We start from the raw sequence: 21,520 nt of genomic DNA, 5'->3' as shown, positions 1-21,520 counted from the left end.
GCTTCTCTCCAGTATGAATTTGCCTATGTCATGCAAGGTGTGAACTGTGACTAAAGACTTTGTCACATTCACTACATTTGTAAGGTTTCTCTCCAGTATGGATTCTGTGATGATTTGCACGGTTTGAATTTCGAGTGAAGTCCTTACCACATTCATTACATCTGTAAGGTTTCTCTCCGGTATGAAATCTCTGATGATTGCTTAGGGATAATCTATGCCTGAAGACCTTGGCACATTCTTTACATTTGTAAGGTTTCTCTCCAGTATGAATTAGTAGATGGGCAGTAAGGCCTGAACAGTCTCTAAATGCTTTGCCACATTCATTACATTTGTAAGGCTTCTCTCCAGTATGAACTCTTTGATGCATGTAAGGCATGAAAGTCGACTAAATACCTTGCCACATTCACTGCATTTGTAAGGTTTCTCTCCAGTATGTATTCTCTGATGTTGTGCAAGGTGTGAATTGTAACTGAAGACTTTGCCACATTCATTATATTTGTAAGGCTGCTCTCCCGTGTGCATTCTATGATGATTGGTTAGACAAAACTTGTGCCTGAAGACCTTGGCACATTCTTTACATTCATAAGGTTTCTCTCCAGTATGGATTCTTTGATGTCTGGTAAGGTGTGCATTTCGATTGAAGACCTTGCCACATTTAATACATTTGTAAAGTTTCTCTCCAGTGTGAATTACAAGATGAGCGGTAAGGCCTGAACACCCTGAAAATGCTTTGCCACGTTCCTTACATTTGTAAGGTTTCTCTCCACTATGAATTTTCTGATGTCGTGCAAGGTGTGCATTTCTATTGAAGACCTTGCCACACTCATTACATCTGTAAGGTTTCTCTCCAGTGTGGATTCTGTGATGATTTGCAAGGTGAGAATTTTGAGGGAAGACTTTGCCACACTCATTACATTTGTAAGGTTTCTCTCCAGTATGGATTCTCTGATGTCGTGCAAGGAGTGAAATTCGATTGAAGAGCTTGCCACATTCATGACACTTGTAAGGCTTCTCTCCAGTATGAATTCTTTGATGTTGCACAAGGTTTGAACTGTTACTAAAGACCTTGTCACATTCATTACATTTGTAAGGATTATCTGCAGTGTGGATTACTTGATGGTTAGCAAGGCTTGAAGACACTCTAAAGACTTTGCCATGCTCATTACATTCACAAGGTTTTTCCCTAATTTGTGCTTTTTGTTCTTGTGGGAGAAATGGAGAATCATCAAAATCATTTCTATATTTATTTAAAATGTGGGATTTGACACTAGAATAAATTTTTTGAAGTGGTGAAACTAAGGAATTGTTGATAGGTTTTTCGACATGTTTACATCCAGAAATATTCCTTTCAGCTTGAAATAGCTGCAGTTCACTCAGATGTAACTGAAAGGTTAATCCAAGTTGATTTTTAAGAGACTTGTTTCCTGCACTGCTTCCCAATTTAGAGCTGCTCTCTAAAAAAGAAAGAAAAAAGTGGAACTTCAACCCATGACAATGGCATGTGCAGTGTCTGACAGAGAGACTAGATTCTGCCTCACGTGACTCAGACATGGGAAGGAATATTAGCATACTGTGTGTATCACGCTGGCAGTATAGAAAACAAAAGGGATGGAGGGATGCATTGGAGCAGTGGGGAACCTGCAGGAGTCAGGTGGATTATGGGTGAGTTTGAGAGAGATTATGAGCAGAGAAATACAACAGAAATTGAAAGCTTCTGAGAAAAAGCAGGGATGAGCCTCTTACGGAAAATCGGAACTTTTAAAGCAGCCGTATGGTCATTAGTAATAGTACTTCCACAAGCCAGAAAAAAACACATCCCCAGAAAAGGAGTGGCTGTTCCTACACCCTTTATAGCAGGCTCATTAGTAAAGGTATCCTCCTGCACAACTCTTATACAAAATAACTGGGAGAAGTGGTTGCTTTACCAAACCCAAACCAAAAATTACTAGGCCTACAAAAGGACAGGGAAATATGGCTAAAATTATGATCAATCAATCAATCTCCACAAAACAAGCCTAAAAATAGGCAGCCCTCTGAATTACTTGACAGGTATTTAAAGCAACTGCCTTAAGATGCTTAATGAGCTAAAAAAGGTAACAGGGATAGTTAACTCAATAAAATCAAACATTACATGAAAAGAAAAAGAATATCAATCACAGGAGAAACTACTAAAACCAAAAGATCAGAAATTCTGGATCTGAAATATGATAACCGAAATAATAATTCACTAAGGGATTCAACAGCAGACTGCAAAAGGAACAGAAAACAATGAGCAAATTGAAAGATACGTTATTCGAAACAATCAGCTCCAAAGAGCAAAAAGAAAAAATGATAAAGAAAACCAACCCTAGTACATTTTTGAGATACTATCAGGTAGAACAATATAAAAACTATTGGAGATTCACAGGAAGACAGAGGATTCGAAATCACCATTGTAGAAATAATGTTCAAACATCCCCAATCTAAGGAAAGAAATGAACATACAAATTCAAGAAGCTTGGTCAACTAACTAAACGAAAATGTTAACTAAAACTAACCCAAGGACATTCACACAGAGATATACTATAAAGAAATTATCAAAAGTCAAAGACAAAGAAACAGTCTTGATAGCAGAAACAAAAAAGACTTGTCACATAAAGGGAAACCATAAGATTATGTGTAATCTTTGTTTCTGTTTCAGAAACTGCAAGCTGGAAGGCAGTGAGAGGATATGTTGAAAACACTTTTAAAAAACCAAAAATATCAACCAAGAATACTGTATTCAGTGACATTCACCTGCAAAAATAAGAAATTTAGATGTTCTTAGAAAATGAAGAGCTGAGGGAGTGCATTAGTATTCTAGACTTGCCCAACAAGAAATGCTAAAGGGACTCCTTCAATATAAAATAAAAGGTCTCTAGATAGCATTTTTAACCTCAATGAAAATACAAAGGTCACCATTAAAGGTCAGTAAATAATCAAATATAGAGATATTTATTATTTCCCTTTTCTTTCTTTTTTTTTTTTTTTTTTTTTTTGAGACGGAGTCTCGCTCTGTTGCCCAGGCTGGAGTGCAGTGGTGTGATCTCGACTCACTGACAGCTCTGCCTCCCGGGTTCACGCCATTCTCCTGCCTCAGCCTCCCGAGTAGCTGGGACTACAGGCGCCCGCCACCGTGCCCAGCTAATTTTTTGTATTTTTAGTAGAGACGGGGTTTCACCATGGTCTCAATCTCCTGACCTCGTGATCCGCCCGCCTCAGCCTCCCAAAGTGCTGGGATTACAGGTGTGAGCCACTGCGCCCAGCTACCCTTTTCTTTTGTAACTTGACTTTTAATGGTTTTTGTTTGTTTTTTGAGGTAAAGTCTTGCTCTGTCACCCAGGCTGGAGTGCAGTGGCGCGATCTTGGCTCACTGCAACCTCCACCTCCCGAGTTCAAGCGATTCTCCCACCTCGGCCTCCCAAGTCGTAGCTGGGATTATAGGCTTGCGTTACCACACCTGGCTAATTTTTGTATTTTTAGTAGAGATGGGGTTTCACCATGTCAGCCAGGCTGGCCTCAAACTCCTGACCTCAGGTGATCCACCCGCCTTGGCCTCCCATAATTCTTTCCTAGCAATTAAAAGACAAAATCATTTAAAAAGCAGTATATATGTATGTTAATGGGACCATAACACATATCAAAATAGTTTGTCACTAATAACAGAAAGTGAGAACAGAGTTGTGAAGTAGACCTTTCTGTACCTCATCAAAGTTACACTGTTAATACTTAAAAATAGAATGTTTCAATTTCACAGTATTTGAAGTAGCTGCAATGCTAACCACAAAAAGAAAATCTATCGGACACACACAAGAGATGAGATTCAAATATGTCACTACAATGAAACAAGCAAAATACTACAGAAGGCAGTAAGAAAGAAATGCAGGAAAAAAAATCTACAAGATATTAAATAATCTACAGATAATAATCTAATATGTATTCTTTTGTTTTTAATAGTTCTTATGTTTGATATTCTCCTTCTTTTCTTGTAATGTTGGCCTGATTTAACTTTGGAATCAGAAGAAAACAAGATTTACTAAATCCTATCTGCAAGAAACTCCCTTTAATTCTAAGGACACACACAGGCTGAAATGGAAAGGATGGAAAAATATATTCCACGCAAACAGTAACCAGCAGAAAGTACAGGTGGCAGTGAGAAAATAGACCTTTACTCAAAAACCATAAGAGACAACAATTACTATAAAATGATGAAAGACTCAATTCACCAAGAAGATACAACAATTATAAATATATAAATACCAAGTGTCAGAGCTCGTAAGTACAGAATGAGGCTCAGTGCAGTGGCTCATGCCTGTAATGCCAGCCCTTTGGGAGGCTGAGGCAGGAGGATTACTAGAGCCTAAGAGTTTCAGATAAGCCTGGGCAACACACTGGGACCCCATCTCTATTAAAAGTAATAAGTAAATTTCAAAAAAAACTAAGTATAGAATGGAAACTTGATAAAACTCCAAAGAGAAATAGCTCCACAATATTATAGTTGAATTCAATATTCCAATTTTGAAAATGGATAGGACCAGAAGAAGAATAAAGAAACAGAGGATTCTGGTTGGGAGCAGTGGCTCATGCTTGTAATTCCAACACTTTGGATGGCTGAGGTGGGAAGATCACTTGATCCTAGGGGTTCAAGTCCAGCTTGGGCAACACAGCAAGACCCTGTCTCCACAACAAAATTTTAAAAAATTAGCCAGGCACGGTGGTGCATGCCTGTAATCCCAGCTACTTGGGAGGCTGAGGCAGGAGGATCACTTGAACCCAGGAGATGCAGGCTACGATGAGCTATGACTGTACCACTGCACTCCAGCCTGGGCAAACGAGCAAGAATATATCTAAAACAGAAAAAAAAAAAAAAGGAAACAGAAGACTCAAACATCACTACAGACCCATGAGACATAAGAGATAAATACAGAACACACCACCCAAAACAGTAGAATACAAATTTTTCTCCAATTTCCATGGAACAACTTCCAGAATAGACCTCACAGTAGGATATAAAATGAATTTTTGAAAATTTAAGGCCGAGCACAGTGGCTCATGCCTGTAATCCCAGCACTTTGAGAGGCCGAGGGTGGATTGCTTGAGCTCGGGAAGTCAAGGCTGCAGTGAGCTGTGATTATGCTATTGCACTCCAGCCTGGGCAACAGAGTGAGACTTGGTCTTAAAAAAAAAAAAAAAACAAACTTAACTCATATAAATGATTGATTCCCATCTTCATGAAACATAACTAATTAACAGCAGAGAAAAATGTATTAAGTCCACAAATATGTGCAATTTTAACAACACACTTAAAACACCAATGGGTTCAAAAAAGAAATCCCAAGAAAAATTAGAAAATATCTTGATACAAAGAAAAACAAAAACACAACACACCAGAACTTGGAATGTAACAACAACAGTACTGGGAGGGATATTATGACACTGTCTGTTTACATTAAAAAAAAAAAAAATGAGCCAGGCATGTTGGCTCACACTTGTAACCTCAGCACTGTGAGAGGCCAAGCAGAAGCCCAGAAGTTCAAGACCAGCTTAGGCAACACAGCAAGACCCCATCTCTACTAAAAATAAAAAAAATTACCTGGGCGTAGTGGCACATGCCTGTGATCCCCACTAATGGAGAGGGCGAAGCAGGAGAATTGCTTGAGCTCAGGAGTTCGAGGCTAGAGTGAACCACGATCATGTCATTGAACTTCAGCCTTATTACCAGGCTACCTTCATCAAAACAGAACTGTAGTTCTTCAAACTTATTACCAAGCTACCTTCATCAAAACAGAACTGTAGTTCTTCAAACTTATTACCAAGCTACCTTCATCAAAACAGAACTGTAGTGACATGAAGACAAATGTATAAACTAAGGGAGAACAGAGAGGCCAGAAACAAACTCTCAGAAATGTGATTAAATGGTGTTCCATAAAAATGCCAAAACCACGTGAGGAGAAAAGCACAGTCACTTCAACAGATGGTGCTGGGGAAATTGGATATCTACATGCAAAGGAATGAAGTTGAACCCTTACTTTACACCCTATGCAAAAATTAACTTAAAAGTTGATGTATGACCTAAAATTAAGACCAAAAACTATAAAACTCCTAGAAAAGAATCATAGATAAAAAGCTTTATGACAGTGGATTCAACAATGTTTTCTTGGCTATAACCTCAATGGAACAAGAAGGAAGGTAAAAATACATAAAACTCACTACAAGACAGACAACGATTGTTAATTAAGGAAAACAATTGCCAGAGTGAAAAGGAAACTTACTAAATGTAACAAAATATTTGCAAATCAAATCTCCAATAAGACATTAATATCTAAAATACATGTAACTCATACAAATAAAAAAGATATTTCATTTAATATGATTATTGAATAAAAGTAAACGAAAAATTAAGAAATAAGGAAAAGAATGGAATACACATTTCTCCAGAGGTGATATACAAATAACAACCATATGAAAACATGCAAAATATCACTAATCATTCAAAAAATGCAAAGAAAAAACACAATAAGCTATCATCTCACATCCAATATGGAATGTTTATTGTTTAAAAAAACCCAAAAAACAAAAAAACAGTAAATCACAAGTGGCAAAAATGTGCAGAAATGGGAGACTTATGTCCTGTTGTTGGAAATGTAAAATGGTGCAAAGAAGTATGGACCAGGTGCAGTGGCTCACGCCTGTAATCCCAGCACTTTGGGAGGCTGAAGCAGGTGGACCACCTGAGACCAGGAGTTGGAGACCAGCCTGGCCAACATGGTAAAACCCTGTCTCTATTAAAGAAGTACAAAAATTAGATGGGTATGGAGGCACACGCCTGTAATCCCAGCTACTCAGGAGGCTGAGGCACAAGAATCACTTGAACCTGGGAGACGGAGTTTGCAGTGAACTGAGATTGTATACCGTAATCCATCCTGGGTGACAGAGTGAGACCCTGTCTCGAAAATAATAAAAAATAAAATAACAAAGTAAACAAGTATGACATATTCTCAGATAATCCAAAATCAAATTACCAGTATAGGCAACAATTCCTCATCTGGGTAGATATACAAAGAACTAAAGATAGCATCTTAAAGAGATATTTAGAAACCCATGTTCACTGCAGCATTATTAAAAATATCAGAGCTGGGTACAGTGACTCACACCTGTAATCCCAGCACTTTGGGAGGCTGAGGCGGGTGGATCACCTGACGTCAGGAAATAATACCAGCCTTGCCAACATGGCAAAACCCCGCCAGTACTAAAAATACAAAAAAATTAGCTGGGCGTGGTGGTGGGCGCCTGTAATCCCAGCTACTTGGGAGGCTGAGGCAAAAGAATCACTTAAACTCGGGAGGCGGAGGTTGCAGTGAGCCAAGATGGCAGCACTGCACTCCAGCCTGGGCAACAAGAGCAAAACTCTGTCTCAAAAAAAAAAAAAAAAAAAAAATCAGAGGTAGAAGCAACCCAGGTGTCTAGCAACAGATGAAGAGATAAACAAAAGTGATATATACATAAAATAAACATTCTTCGGTCCTAATATAAAAATTTATTTGTATGCTACAAAATGGCTGAACTTGGAAGACACTACGCTAAGTGAAATAAGCCAGTCATAAAAAGACAAATACAATATGATTCCACTTATATGAGGTATGTAAAATACTCAAATTAATAGAAAGAGAACAGAAAGGGGAGAGTGAAAGAGTGAAGTTGGGTGGGAGGAGTGAGTTTAAATGTTCCTGGTAATTAATTCAATCTAAATTCACACAACAACAAAAATACTCTATTTAAACTCTGTTACACTCATACAATGTAAAATATTATAAAATTTGATGAGATAAACAAAAAAGGCATAATAGCAGAGGTACCAATACTTAACATATTAGCAGATATATAGCTGTGAGTGTAAACAAATGGAAGTTAATGTGTACTTATCTAAAACTAATAAATTTGGCTTCATAATTTTCAACAGAAAAACACAAATAACTATGCAGAAAATAAGTAAACAACCCACAGTGGGAATGACTTGTACTGAAGGGCACTGTCAGTATCAGCAAAGTGCAGAAACATTTCCTGGCACTGGTGTGGAGACCCATGGCCTAGGTTATCAGCAACATAACCAGCAAATAAGAGCCAGAGAACAACAGCAAAGCAGCAGGTCGTGGATGACCAGGGACCGGGTGAACATTACGGGAAATTCCAATGGAAAGATGAGGACCAAAACAGCCTTCATGTGTTAACTCAAGAGTGTAATTTCCAGAACTTCAGGCATTTTTCAGAAAACACAGGTGACATAAAGAACAGTGGAGTCCACGAAGTACAGGAAATTGGCTACATTTTCAATAGAATACTATGAAATACTTAATCATTAATTTGGTAAATCATCATTCAAACATAATCTCATCAGAAAGGATAATGACTAGAAGTAGCATTTGATCCAAGAAACAAAAGGTGAAATTTAAAGACTATCCACAAAATATGTGGAGAAAACTGAAAACCGAAAATGCAGTGTTTTGGATGAGCGCAGTGGCTCACGCATGTAATCCCAGCACTTTGGGAGGCCAAGGTGGGTGGATCACTTGAGGCCAGGAGTTCGAGACCAGCTGGGCCAAGATGGTGAGACCCTCTCTCTCTACTATAAATACAAAAATAAGCCGTATGTGGTGGTGCACGCCTGTAGTCCCAGCTACTCAGGAGGCTGAAGCACAAGAATTGCTTGAAGTCAGGAAGCAGAGGTTGCAGTGACCTGAGATCATGCTACTGTACTCCAGCCCGGGTGACAGAGCAAGACCCTGCCTCAAAAAAATTAAAAAGAGAAAATGAACTGTTTCCTTATGATATTATAATATATATAGATATGTAGGCTTTTATCCATGCTTCCTGTCTCATAATTGTCATGGCCTTGTTACAGTCTTTGTTATAATATTGCTGTGCCTTAGGCCTCCGAAGCAGGTCTCAAGAAACAGAATCTCTCTCGCTGACCTTCTCCAGCCTTCTTTTCCCTTGTCCAAGGCAGGATTCTCATCTTCCTGCATTTTTCCAATTATAGATCATAAGATCTTTATTTCAGAAAGAGTTCCGGCCCATAGCCTGGAGGAAATCTTACATACAGCATCCAAGAATAATCTGAACAGATGGGCCTGATAGGATTTAGATCATACACTCTTGTCACATTTTGACACATTTGTCCATGCTTCAATAATGCCTATGTAATGAAGCTTCCATAAAAACCCAAAAGGAGGCTGGGAGTGGTAGCTCATGCCTGTAATCCCAGCACTCTGGGAGGCCGAGGCAGGCAGATCATGAGGTCAGAAGTTCGAGACCAGCCTGGCCAACATAGTGAAACCCCATGTCTGCTAAAAATATAAAAATTAGCCGGGTGTGGTGGCGGGTGCCTGTAATCCCAGCTACTCGGGAGGCTGAGGCACAAGAATCGCTTGAACCCAGGAGGCGGAGGTTGCAGTGAGCCAAGATCGCACCACTGCACTCCAGTCTTGGCAACAGAGCCAGATTCTACCTCAAAAAATATATAAATAAATATCTTTTGTAATAAACATGTAAATTTAAATGTTTCTCTGAGCTGTGTTAACGGTTCTAGCACATTAACTGAATCTGAAGAGGAGGTCACTGGAACCCCAACTTCAAGCCAGTTCTGGAGGTCTAAATTTGGGACTGCCGTCTGAAGTGGTGGCAGTCTTGTGGATTCAGTGCTGACCATGTGGGATTTGATCCTTATATTAGCCCGTTTTCACACTACTATAAAGACATACTCAAGACTGGGTAATTTATAAACAAAAGAAGTTTAATTGACTCATAGTTCCATGTGGCTGGGGAGGTCTCAGGAAACTTGTGGAAGGCAAAGGGGAAGCAAGGCATATCTTACATGGTGGCAAGAGGGAGGGAGAGTGAGGGAGGAAGTGCCATACTCTGAAACCATCAGATCTCGTGAGAACTCACTCACTATCATGAGAACAGCATGCGGGAACCACTCCCATGATCTAACACCTCCTACCAGGTCCCTCCATGACAAGTGGAGATTACAATTGGAGATGAGATCTAGGTGGGGACACAGAGCCAAACCATATCAATGCTATCTCCACTACACAATGTCAGAATTTTATTGAAGTATATCCAGCAGGTATCCACTGCAGAACTGACTGCTTGCATATTAGAGGAGAAAACTCTACATATTTGGTCAAAGAAATTTTCTGTATTTATTGTTGTTATGTGTGAGACACAACAGTGATCAAACACTGTTTGAGTTGTGCCTCTCAGACTGAAATAACAAATTATGGTGAGTCGCTATGTTGGTATTTCTGGGCTTAAGATGGTAACAACTTTAAAACAGTGTATTCTTGAGATATCAAAAATTCATGACTGGGTGTGGTGGCTCACACCTGTAATCTCAGCACTTTGGAAGGCTGAGATGGGAGGGTTGTTTGAAGCCAGTTCAACACCAACATACTGGCATAACCAACAGTCTCAGGTACAGAGGTGGCTGAGCTGGGAAGAGCACTTTTGCCCTCAAAGTCAACGACGCAGTGACCTAAAATTGCACCACTGCCGTCTAGCCTGGGCAGCAGAGTGAAACCCTGTCTCTAAGAAAATTAAAAATGAGGCTGGGCGCGGAGGCTCACACCTGTAATCCTAGCACTTTGGGAGGCTGAGGCAGAAGAATTGCTTGAACCCGGGAGGCGGAGGTTGCAGTGAGCCGAGATCGCGGCATTGCACTCCAGCCTGGGTGACAGAGCAAGACTATCACCAAAAAAAAAAAAAAAAAAAGAAAGAAAAGAAAAGAAATTCCCAATTTATACATTCTAATAAATGTAACTAACAAAAATATTATTTAGTATCTAAATCAGGTAAATGAAAAGAAATATTTATACTAACCATTCCAAAACTCCTGGAGTGTGTATAGGTGTTAAACTCCTAGGCAAAAAAATAAAAAAATAAAAAAATAAAGGTCCTCAAAAATATATAAATCAATGGCCATTCCCTGATAGAACATCCCCACGCATATAAAACAAAGAAGACAAAGAGTACCATATGGAACTGTTGACTAAATACAAATAAGTCAAGTTCATTTATTTTTTATTTTCTTCGTATTATTTTTTTTCTGAGACAGGGTATCCCTCTGTACTAAGGCTGGAGTTCAGTGATGCAATCATGGCTCGTTGCTGCCTTGACCTCCTGGGCTCAGGTGATTCACCCACCTCAGCCTCCTGAGTAGCTAGGACTACAGGTGTGCACCACGACAGTCAACTAATTTTTATGTTTTGTAGAGACAAGCTCTGGCCATGTTGTCCAGGCTGGTCTCAAACTCCTGGGCTCAAGCAATTCACTAACCTCAGCCTCCCAAAGTGCTAGGATTACAGGAATGAGCCACTGTGCCCAGCCCCAAGTTCATTTCTAATACACGGAAAAGCCCAGAATAAAATCAGCAGTGGCTTTAGTCTTAAAACCAGAGGCATCATTCCAGTGACCTATTCTCTCATGAGGACTCAGGCATCCAATAAAAGATCTTTTTTTTTTTTTTTTGAGACAGAGCCTTGCTCTGTCGCCAGGCTGGAGTGCAGTAGCACGATCTTGGCTCACTGCAAGCTCCACCTCCTGGGTTCAAGCAATTCTCCTGCCTCAGCCTCCTGAGTAGCTGGGACTACAGGCATGCACCACCACACCCAGCTAATTTTTTTTATATTCTTAGTAAAGACGGGGTTTCACCATGTTGGCCAGGATGGTTTCGATCTCCTGACTTCCTGATCTGCCTGCCTCAGCCTCCCAAAATGCTGAGATTACAGGCGTGAGACACCGCCCTTGGCCTAAAGGATCTTTCTGTCAATTGTCTTTCCCATTCTGCTGAGTAAAAATCTCAGAAGAGCCACCTACTCCCATTACACACACCAGTAAAGTATGGACAAACACAACTGAAGAACGGCTGCGGAACCTTGTAAAATAAGAAGAAATACATACATTGGTCTCTTCGTTGGCTCCTGACACAGAGCTCCTAACTCCTTGGAATGTTCTGGGTGACAGGAATGTGATTTGTGCTAATGAGGCAACCTCTGTAGGTTCCCTGGACTGGGCTGATCATCAGAAAGACCAGGCCATGATTACAAGCATGAAAGTGTCAGCCCCGTCCACTATCCTCCAGGAAGGGAAGAGGGGCTGGAAACTGAGTTAATATCAATCACACCCATGTGATGAAGCCTCCATAAAAAATCCCTGAACTAGAAGAATCACTTGAACCAGGAGGCGGAGACTGCAGTGAGCTGAGATTGTGCCACTTCACTCCAGCCTGGGTAACAGAGCGAGACTCTGTCTAAAAAAAAATAATAATAATAAATAATCCCTGAACTATGGGGTCATGAGATCTTCCAAATGCTGAAGACACACAGGTACCTGGAGGGTGGCACACCCAGTGAATCTTCCCATGTGCCTCCCCGTGAATCTCCTCATCTGGCTGTTCATCTGTATCCTTCAAAACATCCTTCAGCATGAGGCAGTGAACCTAAGGAAGTGTTTTACTGAGTTCTGTGGGCCACCCTAGCAAAGTAATCAACCCCAAGAAGGGGCTTGAGGGAACCCCAACCTGTAGCTGGTTGGTAAGAAGGAAAGGTGACAACCTACGACTTGTGATTGGTTACTGAGGTAGGGGACAGGTTTGGTAACTCAACCCTTTGCCTGTGGGATCTGACTCTAATTCCAGATAGGTAATATCAGAAAGGAATCACAGAAACCTATTAGATGGCCACTGAGAGACTGGTTGTTGGTGCGGAGAAATCCCCACCCGTTCGGTCGACCAGAAGTGAAGCGCTCTCTGCTGAGTAGCATTTGAGAGTAGAAAAAACACTGGATTTTCCCTATCTCCACAAAACCTGAAGAGGCAAAGAGGGGTTGAGACGCCTTCATGCAATCTTTGAGCCCCACACGCAAAAAAAAAGAGCAGCCAATGTTTTCCTATCTTCTGATTAGGTCTTCCTAGTATAGGAAATTGTGTGGACCATACATAGGTCAAGGAGGCAGGTCTATGCAGACCCCAGGTTTGACGTATAAACGTAGCATCAGATAAAATCACTACAGAAACAGAGACCATGGGAAAAAGAGACCCCTTTGACACAGCCCTCCCTATGTCCTTCAGAATGATGGAACCAAGAACTTTCATAAGCCATATGACAGGGTGTTGTCCATCATGATAAAGACTTTGCCTCTGATACAGCAAAAGAAATAATCGGCAGAGTAAGACAACCCACAGCGTGGGAGAAAATCTTTGCAAACTACGTATCTGACAAAGGACTAATATCCAGAATCTACAAGGAACTCAAACAAATCAGCAAGAAAAAAACAAACAATCCTATCAAAAAGTGGGCTAAGGGCCAGGCACAGTCTCTCACCCCTGTAATCCCAGCATTTTGGGAGCCCAAGGCGGGTGGATCACCTGAGATGAGTAGTTTGAGACCAGCCTGGCCAACATAATGAAATCCCGTCTCTACTAAAGATACAAAAATTAGCTGGGCTTGGTGGCAGGTACCTGTAATCCCAGCTACTCAGAATTGCTTGAACTCGGGAGGTGGAGGTTGCAGTGAGCCGAGATCGTGCCATTGCACTCCAGCCTGGGCAACAAAGCAAGACGCTGTCTCAAAAAAAAAAAAAAAAAAAAAAAAAACACCAAAAAATAAAGAACACAGCAGCAGTAAGAGGGGGCAAAGAAAAATTTCCCTTCTAGGCCAGGCATGATGGGTCATGCCTGCAATCCCAGCACTTTGGCAGGCCACGTGGGAAGAATAGTTGAGGCCAGGAGTTCAAGACAAGCCTGTGCAACCTAGTGAGACCTCATCTCCACAAAACATTTTTTAAAAATTAGCAAGATGCAATGGCACATGCCTACAGTCCCAGTGACTTGGCAGGCAGACACGAGATGATCATATGAGCCCAAAGACTGAGGGTACAGGGGTCACGATCACACCACCACTACACTCCAGCCTGGGCAACAGAGCAAGAACTCATCTCAACAAAACAAAACAAGCTTCAATCAGAACTCCCAGGATTTAAACTTTTATTTTCCCAAAGAATTCTCCCACTTGCAAAGAGCTCTCAAACAGAATCTCAAAGTGTGGTTTTGCAGGGTACAGTGGCTCATGCTTGTAATCCCACCACTTTGGGAAGCAGAGGAAGGAGGATCACTTGAGTCCAGGAGTTTGAGGCTATGAGTTAACCCACGATTGCCACTGACGATTGCCACTCTACGACAGCCTGGGTGACAGAGCAAGACCCTGTTTAAAAAAAAAATTACGGGGCCTCCATTCTGGCCATCCAAGCTCTTACCTGTGTTCACAACTTTGATGCACTCCCTGCCACCTTGATTGTTTGCTATTTTCACTTCACTCTGCAGATTCTGGGGATCTCTCCTTTGCTCCAACATGGAGATAACACTCAGGTCAGGAAGACAGATTCCTATTTAAACAAAGAAAGAATATCAAAACTATCCTGGCTAACACAGTGAAGCCCCATCTCTACTAAAAATACAAAAAAAAAAAAAAAAAAAAATTAGCCGGGCATGGTGGCGGGCGCCTGTAGTCCCAGCTACTTGGCGTGAACCCGGGAGGTGAAGCTTGCAGTGAGCCGATATCGCACCACTGCACTCCAGCTTGGGCGACAGAGCGAGACTCTGTCTCAAAAAAAATAAAAAAAAAATAAAAATAATAATAATAATAAAAAGAAAGAATAAATGTGTACTGTGGCATCTCCAAAATCCAAGCCCCATGTCTAGGTAGGAGAGAGGATATTATAAATGAATCAAGAATAGTATTTCACCAGGCACGGTGGCTCACGGCTATAATCTCAGCACTTTCGGAGGCCGAGGCGGGCGGATCACGAGGTCAGAAGTTCAAGACTAGCCTGACCAATATGGTGAAATCCCATCTCTACTAAAAATACGAAAATTAGCCAGGCGTGGTGGCACGTGCCTGTAGTCCCAGCTACTCGGGAGGCTGTGCCAGGAGAATCGCTTGAACCCGGGAGGCGGAGGTTGCAGTGAGCTGAGATCCTGCCACTGCACTCCAGCCTGGCAACACAGGGAGATTCTGTCTCAAACAAAAAAAAACCAAAAGAATAGTATTTCACATGAATTCATCCACTGCCTCCTTCTGAATGCGAGGGAGCACTGTAACATGCAGACATCAAGCTCTCTTACAAGAACTAATGAATCATAAGCACAGGGGTAGATAACAGAGAACTGGGTATCTTAAGTCTGTCATAAGGTTTGATGCATACTTAAGCCCTGGTACCACTCAATGATGAATCTTGAAGGGGGCAGAATTCTGAAGAAAGCAGTTATTTTAAGTCCAGAAAGTATTATGGAGCTTATCGTTTCTGAAAAATACAGCATTATAAAGCATTATGGAGGTTTTCATTTCTGAGTCAACAGGGTTTCAATCTCAGTCAAGCAATACATTGACTCCTAAGATGCTAAGAGGCACAGGACAAAATGCAAAAATACACCAGGGCAGATCTTGACTTCTGAAGGGACATTATCCTCACCCAGGAAGACCAGGTTCCTATAATTCTCCAACATCACATCCCTGTATAGAGTCCTCTGAGCAGGGTCCAGGCATTTCCCCTCCTCCTGAGAGAATTCTATGGCCACATCCCTGAATGTCAAGTGTCCCTAAAATGAAAAACACATTTCACCAACAGGGTATCACACAAAATGAGAAGACAGTTGTAAGGACTGACTTCATTGAAGTGGATGTTCTGACAAATCCACATTAAGGTATTTTTTAGCTAGTTATGTGTTTCTAATTGTGTTTTATTATACTCCTCCATTAGAATGTATGATATTCTTTTTTTTTTTTTTCTTTTTTGAGACGGAGTCTCACTCTGTTGCCCAGGCTGGAGTGCAGTGACGTGATCTCGGCTCACTGCAACTTCCGCCTCCCGGGTTCATGCCATTCTCCTGCCTCAGCCTCCCAAATAGCTGGGACTATAGGCGCCCGCCACCATGCCCAGCTAATTTTCTTTTTTGTATTTTTAGTAGAGATGCATTTCACCATGTTAGGCAGGATGGTCTCGATCTCCTGACCTCGTGATCCGCCCGCCTCGGCCTCCCAAAGTGCTGGGATTACAGGCGTGAGCCACCGTGCCCGGCCTGATATTCTTTAAATTAGTATAGATTTCTAGGCCGGGCGTGGTGGCTCATGGCTGTAATCCCAGCACTTTGGGAGGCCGAGGCAGGTGGATCACGAGGTCAGGAGATCGAGACCATCCTGGCTAACATGGTGAAACCCCATCTCTACTAAAAATACAAAAAAATTAGCCAGGCGTAGTGGCGGGTGCCTGTAGTCCCAGCTACTTGGGAGGCTGAGGCAGGAGAATGGCGTGAACCTAGGAGGCAGAGCTTGCAGTGAGCCGAGATCGCGCCACCGCACTCCAGCCTGGGCGACTGAGCAAGACTCTATCTCCAAAAAAAAATTAGTGTAGATTTCTACTTTTATGGACAATGTAAGAAATACAAAAAATTAACCCACAGTTATTTCTATAGAAGCATCAGATTATATATATATATATATATATTTTTTTTTTTTTTTTAGACGGAGTCTCACTTTAGTGCAGTGGCACAATCTTGGCTCACTGAAACATCCGCCTCCCAGGTTCAAGTGATTCTCCTGCGTCAGCCTCCCGAGTAGCTGGGACTACAGGCACCCACCATTATGCCCTGCTAATTTTTCTATTTTTAGTAGAGTCAGGGTTTCACTACCTTGTTCAGGCTGGTCTTGAACTCCTGACCTCAAGCAATCCTCCTGCCTCGGCCTCCCAAAGTGCTGGGATTACAGGTGTGAGCCACCTCACCCAGCCAGGATGAAGCTTTTGAACACTTCCCATGTGACAGGCACTTTCTAAATGTTGTACATGTACTAATGGCTATAACAACAAAAGCCCATAAAAGAACAATCTGTCCCATCCTATTGAAGAGACAACTCTTTCTCAGACATTCTAAGAAACTTGCCCCAGGTGTGAAGGCTAAAAATAGCAGAGTAAGCACCAGATCCCAGGTGTGTGGGCATTAGAATCAAACTTTAAGAATTAGGCCAGGCATGGTGGCTCATGCCTGTAATCCCAGCACTTTGGGAGGCCAAGGCAGGTGGATCATTTGAGGTCAGGAGTTGAAGACCAGCCTAGCCAACATGGTGAAACCCCATCTCTACCAAAAATACAAAAATTAGCCAGGTGTGGTGATGGGCACCTGTAATCCCAGCTACTCGGGAGGCCGAGGCAGGACAATCACTTGAACCCAGGAGGCAGAGTTTGCAGTGACCTGAGATGGTGCCACTGCACTCCAGCCTGGGTGACAAAGTGAGACTCCATCTCAAAAAAAGAAAAAAAAAAGATCAAACAATAAAGTAACAGATCAGCATCAAAAGTAAATTGACAGACAATGACCTAATTGAGTATAGTTAAAGTAAGTTCCGGGATTAAAATCAAGAAACTGTCGCACATGTATCCCCATAATAGGTTACTATCCTTACAGCCATCGACCCACTATCGTAACAGTGTAGAACAATTTTAAGGTCATGAAAATATATAAGATGTAATTTCAACTGTTAAAAGATATAAGACGTATATAAACTGATGATGTGCCTTTGATAAGAACAATAGACTTGCTCATCTGTGCACTCATCCACACACATCACATATACACACTTATTCATAAACATATATACGTTCACACACATATACTCTAGTAAACACATACATGACACCTGAAAGAGGTGTCTGTCAATGACCTCTTTTTTAGATATTTGTCTTTGTTTGTTTTTTAATGTGTCCAGGTTGCAGTGCAGTGGCTTATTCATTGCACACTACAGCCTTGAACTCCTGGCCTCAAATGACACTGTCTCCGAGTAACTAGAATGATAGGCGTGCACTACTGTGCCTGGCTGTCATTATTTTTGCTAATGTGCATTTCAGCATGTTTACAACAATAAAAATGTATAAATTGTGCTCAATTCAGTTTATAAACATTATTTTATATTAAACTATTTCAAAAACTTAGACCATGTAAAAACATAGAAACTTGAATTCTAATCTCTATTAAATACCCATACTGAAAAATATGTTTCAAAAATTGAGATGGGGGTCTCACTATGTTGTCCAGAGTGGTCTCAAACTCCTGTGCTCAAGGAATTGTCCAGCCTGGGCCTCCGGCGAAAATGGAATTCCAGCCCCGGCCCATAAATAGTAGGTTGGTGCAAAAGTGATCGCGGTTTTGACATTACTTTTGGACTAACCTAAACATAATTTTGTCCACTAAATATTTATTTAGGTGTTAACAAAAGCCCAATGGAGACTGAAACATCACAATCAGCAGTAAACATCAGATAGATTTCCTCTCATTTAAGGCACTGAAAAGGGGGCAGGCCTGTGAAAAGAGGGCGAGGCTTGGGGGACCGGAAAGACTTGGATCCATCTCGCCGGTGAGAACTTTACGCGGCGCGCGGCGTGTCCAGGGGGTCACTGAAGGATCTGAAGCAGGAAAACTCCGCGATAGGAGCTGTCTACATGGCCCTGTGGTGAAAGACCGGACACAGGACCAGCCTCTGAGCGATTTTAACACTTAGGGAAGCGACCACCAGACTCTCATTAGAACGTCTGAGTTTAGTCAGGGTGGAGGGAGCGGTGCGGGGATTTCAAGGTTTGTGTGACGCCTGAGATGCCGGGTATAGAAGCGCGAGGGGACTCAGCATCCCAGATTTAATCTAAACAAAGGGAAACTCACACGCCGCAGCATGACCGTCACTCCACGTAATCTGCTTCCGGGTCTCCAGGAAACTGCGCGCGCAGCTGAGAGGCGAGGCGAGGCCAGGCCAGGATGGGATTGGGCGGGGCCTGCGCTTCCCTCCGCCTAGCTCCCGGATCGTCCCGTTTTGGAGGCGAGACCTGCCGTGGCGACTAGAGCAACTCAGCTATCTGGAAACACATCGTGCCCCGGCAGAGGGAAAGTCTGTTGATGACTGGATCCACGAAAATTCCTGCTATTAAAATTAATTTTAAATCGGCCATAGGGGGGCTCGCATGTGGTCCTAGCTACCCAGATGCTGAGGCGGGAGGATCGCTTGAGCCCATGAGGTGGAGGCTGCAGTGAGCCGAGGTCGTGCCGCTGCACTCCCGCCTGGGCGGCAGAGAAACCTTGTGCCTAATAAATAAATACATAATCATAAGTAAATAATAAATTGGAAATAATTAAAATAAATAAATAAAAATGAATAATAAATAAACGCTAGTTTCCGGAATTTTAAAGCCCTGGAATTGTTCGTGAAGGGGATGCGAATTAAAATATGAAATGCAAAACCCTGCCGGGGGGAATGTGCAATTTCCTTTTTTTTTTTTAATTTGAGACAGTTTCGCACTTTTGCCCAGGCTGGAGTGAAGTGGTGCGATCTCGGCTCACTGCAACCTCCGCCGCCTGGGTTCAAGCGATTCTCCTGTCTCTGCCTCCCAAGTAGCTGGGATTACAGGCGTCCGCTACCACGCCGTTCTACTTTTTTGTATTTTTAATAGAGACAAGGTTTCTCCATGTTGGCCAGGCTGGTCTTGAACTCCTGACCTCCTGCTTCGCCTGCCTCGGCCTCCCAAAATGCTGGGATTACAGGCGTGGGCCCCCCACCTGGCCAATTATTTTTTTCTTTTTCATATTTATATTAATCCTAGTGTATACCTGCCGTTGTCTTATGGACATACTCATGTCACAAGTTTTTTGTTTGTTTGTTTGAGACCGTCTCCCTCTGTCGCCCAGGCTGAAGTGCAGTAGCACAATCACAGCTCACTGACTGCAGCCTCAACCTCCTGGGATCAAGTGATCCTCCCACCTTAGCCTCCCAAGTAGCTGGGAGTACAGGTGCATGGCACCATGCCCAGTCACATGTCACAAAATTTTGCCTCCAAATAGCACCCTCATTTATTTGTCCCCTAAAGTTTTCACCAGAGCAAAACAGAGAAGAAATGTATTAAACATAGAATTTGGAAGCAACGTAGGAAAAAAAATGTAAAAAAACATATACATACAAAAATATAATTTTATTACAATTGAAAATGAACCATGAAATATATTGCATAATACCAGAATCAGAAAATGACATATCCATAGCTTTTGGGAAAATGCTCTTGTAGTGAAATTATATTTATCATATAATAAATATAGATTACAAAATTGTCATTTATTGTGTAAGACATTACAAAATTATGTCATATTTATTGTATAATTAGATATGAAATTATGTTAAGTCATATTTATTATAAACACTTCCACACAATAATTTTCATTGAACTACTGTAAAAAAAAAACAGAAACAAAAACCTTGGGCAATTTTACTAAACTATATTTCACAAGCATTTTCAACAATCATATTATGTATGCAATGAGACCTATATCTGTATCCATAAAGGGAATATAATAAGATATTACCATGAAGAAAATTGGGGGTCTTTCCTAACCAAGATGGCAGGAGTTTCCAGAGGAAGCATTCAGTGTTGTACTAGAGTTGACTGCATTTTGTGATGTCTGAACACTAACGCCTTTTACACCTCTGCACTCCCTCTTCCTATTCTGCCCATCCGGTCAACTGATAATAAAGCCTCAGTGCTCACTCCTTTGGAACCAACTGGAAGTTCAAACCAGAAGTGGGTACCCCCTGCCCAGCCCTACCCTTTAGCTGTCATGACACCCCAAGCCAGTCACCTATCCCAGTTCTCTGAAGCCACTTTTGGACCAGCTGGAAAAGAATACCTGCTTTCCCCCACAAAGCCCCATTATATAATAAACACTCTCAAACCATATCAGTGTATGGATCATCATTCTCAAGATCCAAGCCAAACCTTAGGGGAACTTCAAACAAGTTCCAGAAGACTGGTCAAAAATTCAAATTAGCAAAAGAGTCGTGAGGGTGACTATATGAAGTTTCTAGTTAATGTACCAAAACAAAATGCCCTTTCCGTGTGCTTCGACTTAAAAGAAAATGGATGAACGTTAATATTTTCAAATGATGTCACTGCACACTAGTAGTAAAGAAATTGTGTTATAGTTTTTTTTTTTTTTTTTTTTTGAGACGGAGCCTCGCTCTGTCACCAGGCTGGAGTGCAGTGGTGCGATCTCAGCTCACTGCAACCTCTGCCTCCCCGGTTCAAGCGATTCTCCTGCCTCAGCCTCCCGAGTAGCTGGGATTACAGGTGCCCACCACTATGCCCAGCTAATTTTTTTTTTTTGTATTTTTAGTAGAGACAGGGCTTCACCATGTTGGCCAGGAAGGTCTCGATCTCCTGACCTCGTGATCCGCCCACCTCAGCCTTCCAAAGTGCTGAGATTATAGGCATGAGCCACCACGCCCAGCTACATTTTTACACTCAACCAATACTTTATTTCCTAATTATTTGTCATATTACTATATATTTTTGCTGCATGAAAATGAAGGTGCTCACCATAGGTCTTACTTGGCACACAAGAAAGAGGCATGTAGAAACATAA

General features: G+C 41.8%; 1 protein-coding gene across 1 annotated transcript; it reads right to left on the bottom strand.

The window, feature by feature from the left end:
• Positions 1-7: 7 nt before the first annotated feature.
• ZNF880 (zinc finger protein 880) lies at positions 8-19,086 on the bottom strand. Its single transcript, XM_030821235.1, is given in 5 exon segments — positions 8-366; positions 369-1,454; positions 14,329-14,457; positions 15,544-15,670; positions 18,779-19,086. Coding segments are annotated over 5 exon segments (1,692 nt in total). The 5' UTR covers positions 18,791-19,086; the 3' UTR covers positions 8-28.
• Positions 19,087-21,520: the final 2,434 nt, after the last annotated feature.

The sequence above is a fragment of the Nomascus leucogenys genome, chromosome 10 (assembly GCF_006542625.1).
Source record: "Nomascus leucogenys isolate Asia chromosome 10, Asia_NLE_v1, whole genome shotgun sequence".
NCBI classification, from domain to species: Eukaryota; Metazoa; Chordata; class Mammalia; order Primates; family Hylobatidae; genus Nomascus; species Nomascus leucogenys.
The sequence above is the reverse complement of the archived record's forward strand: the minus strand, read 5'-3'. Positions and strand labels throughout refer to the sequence as shown.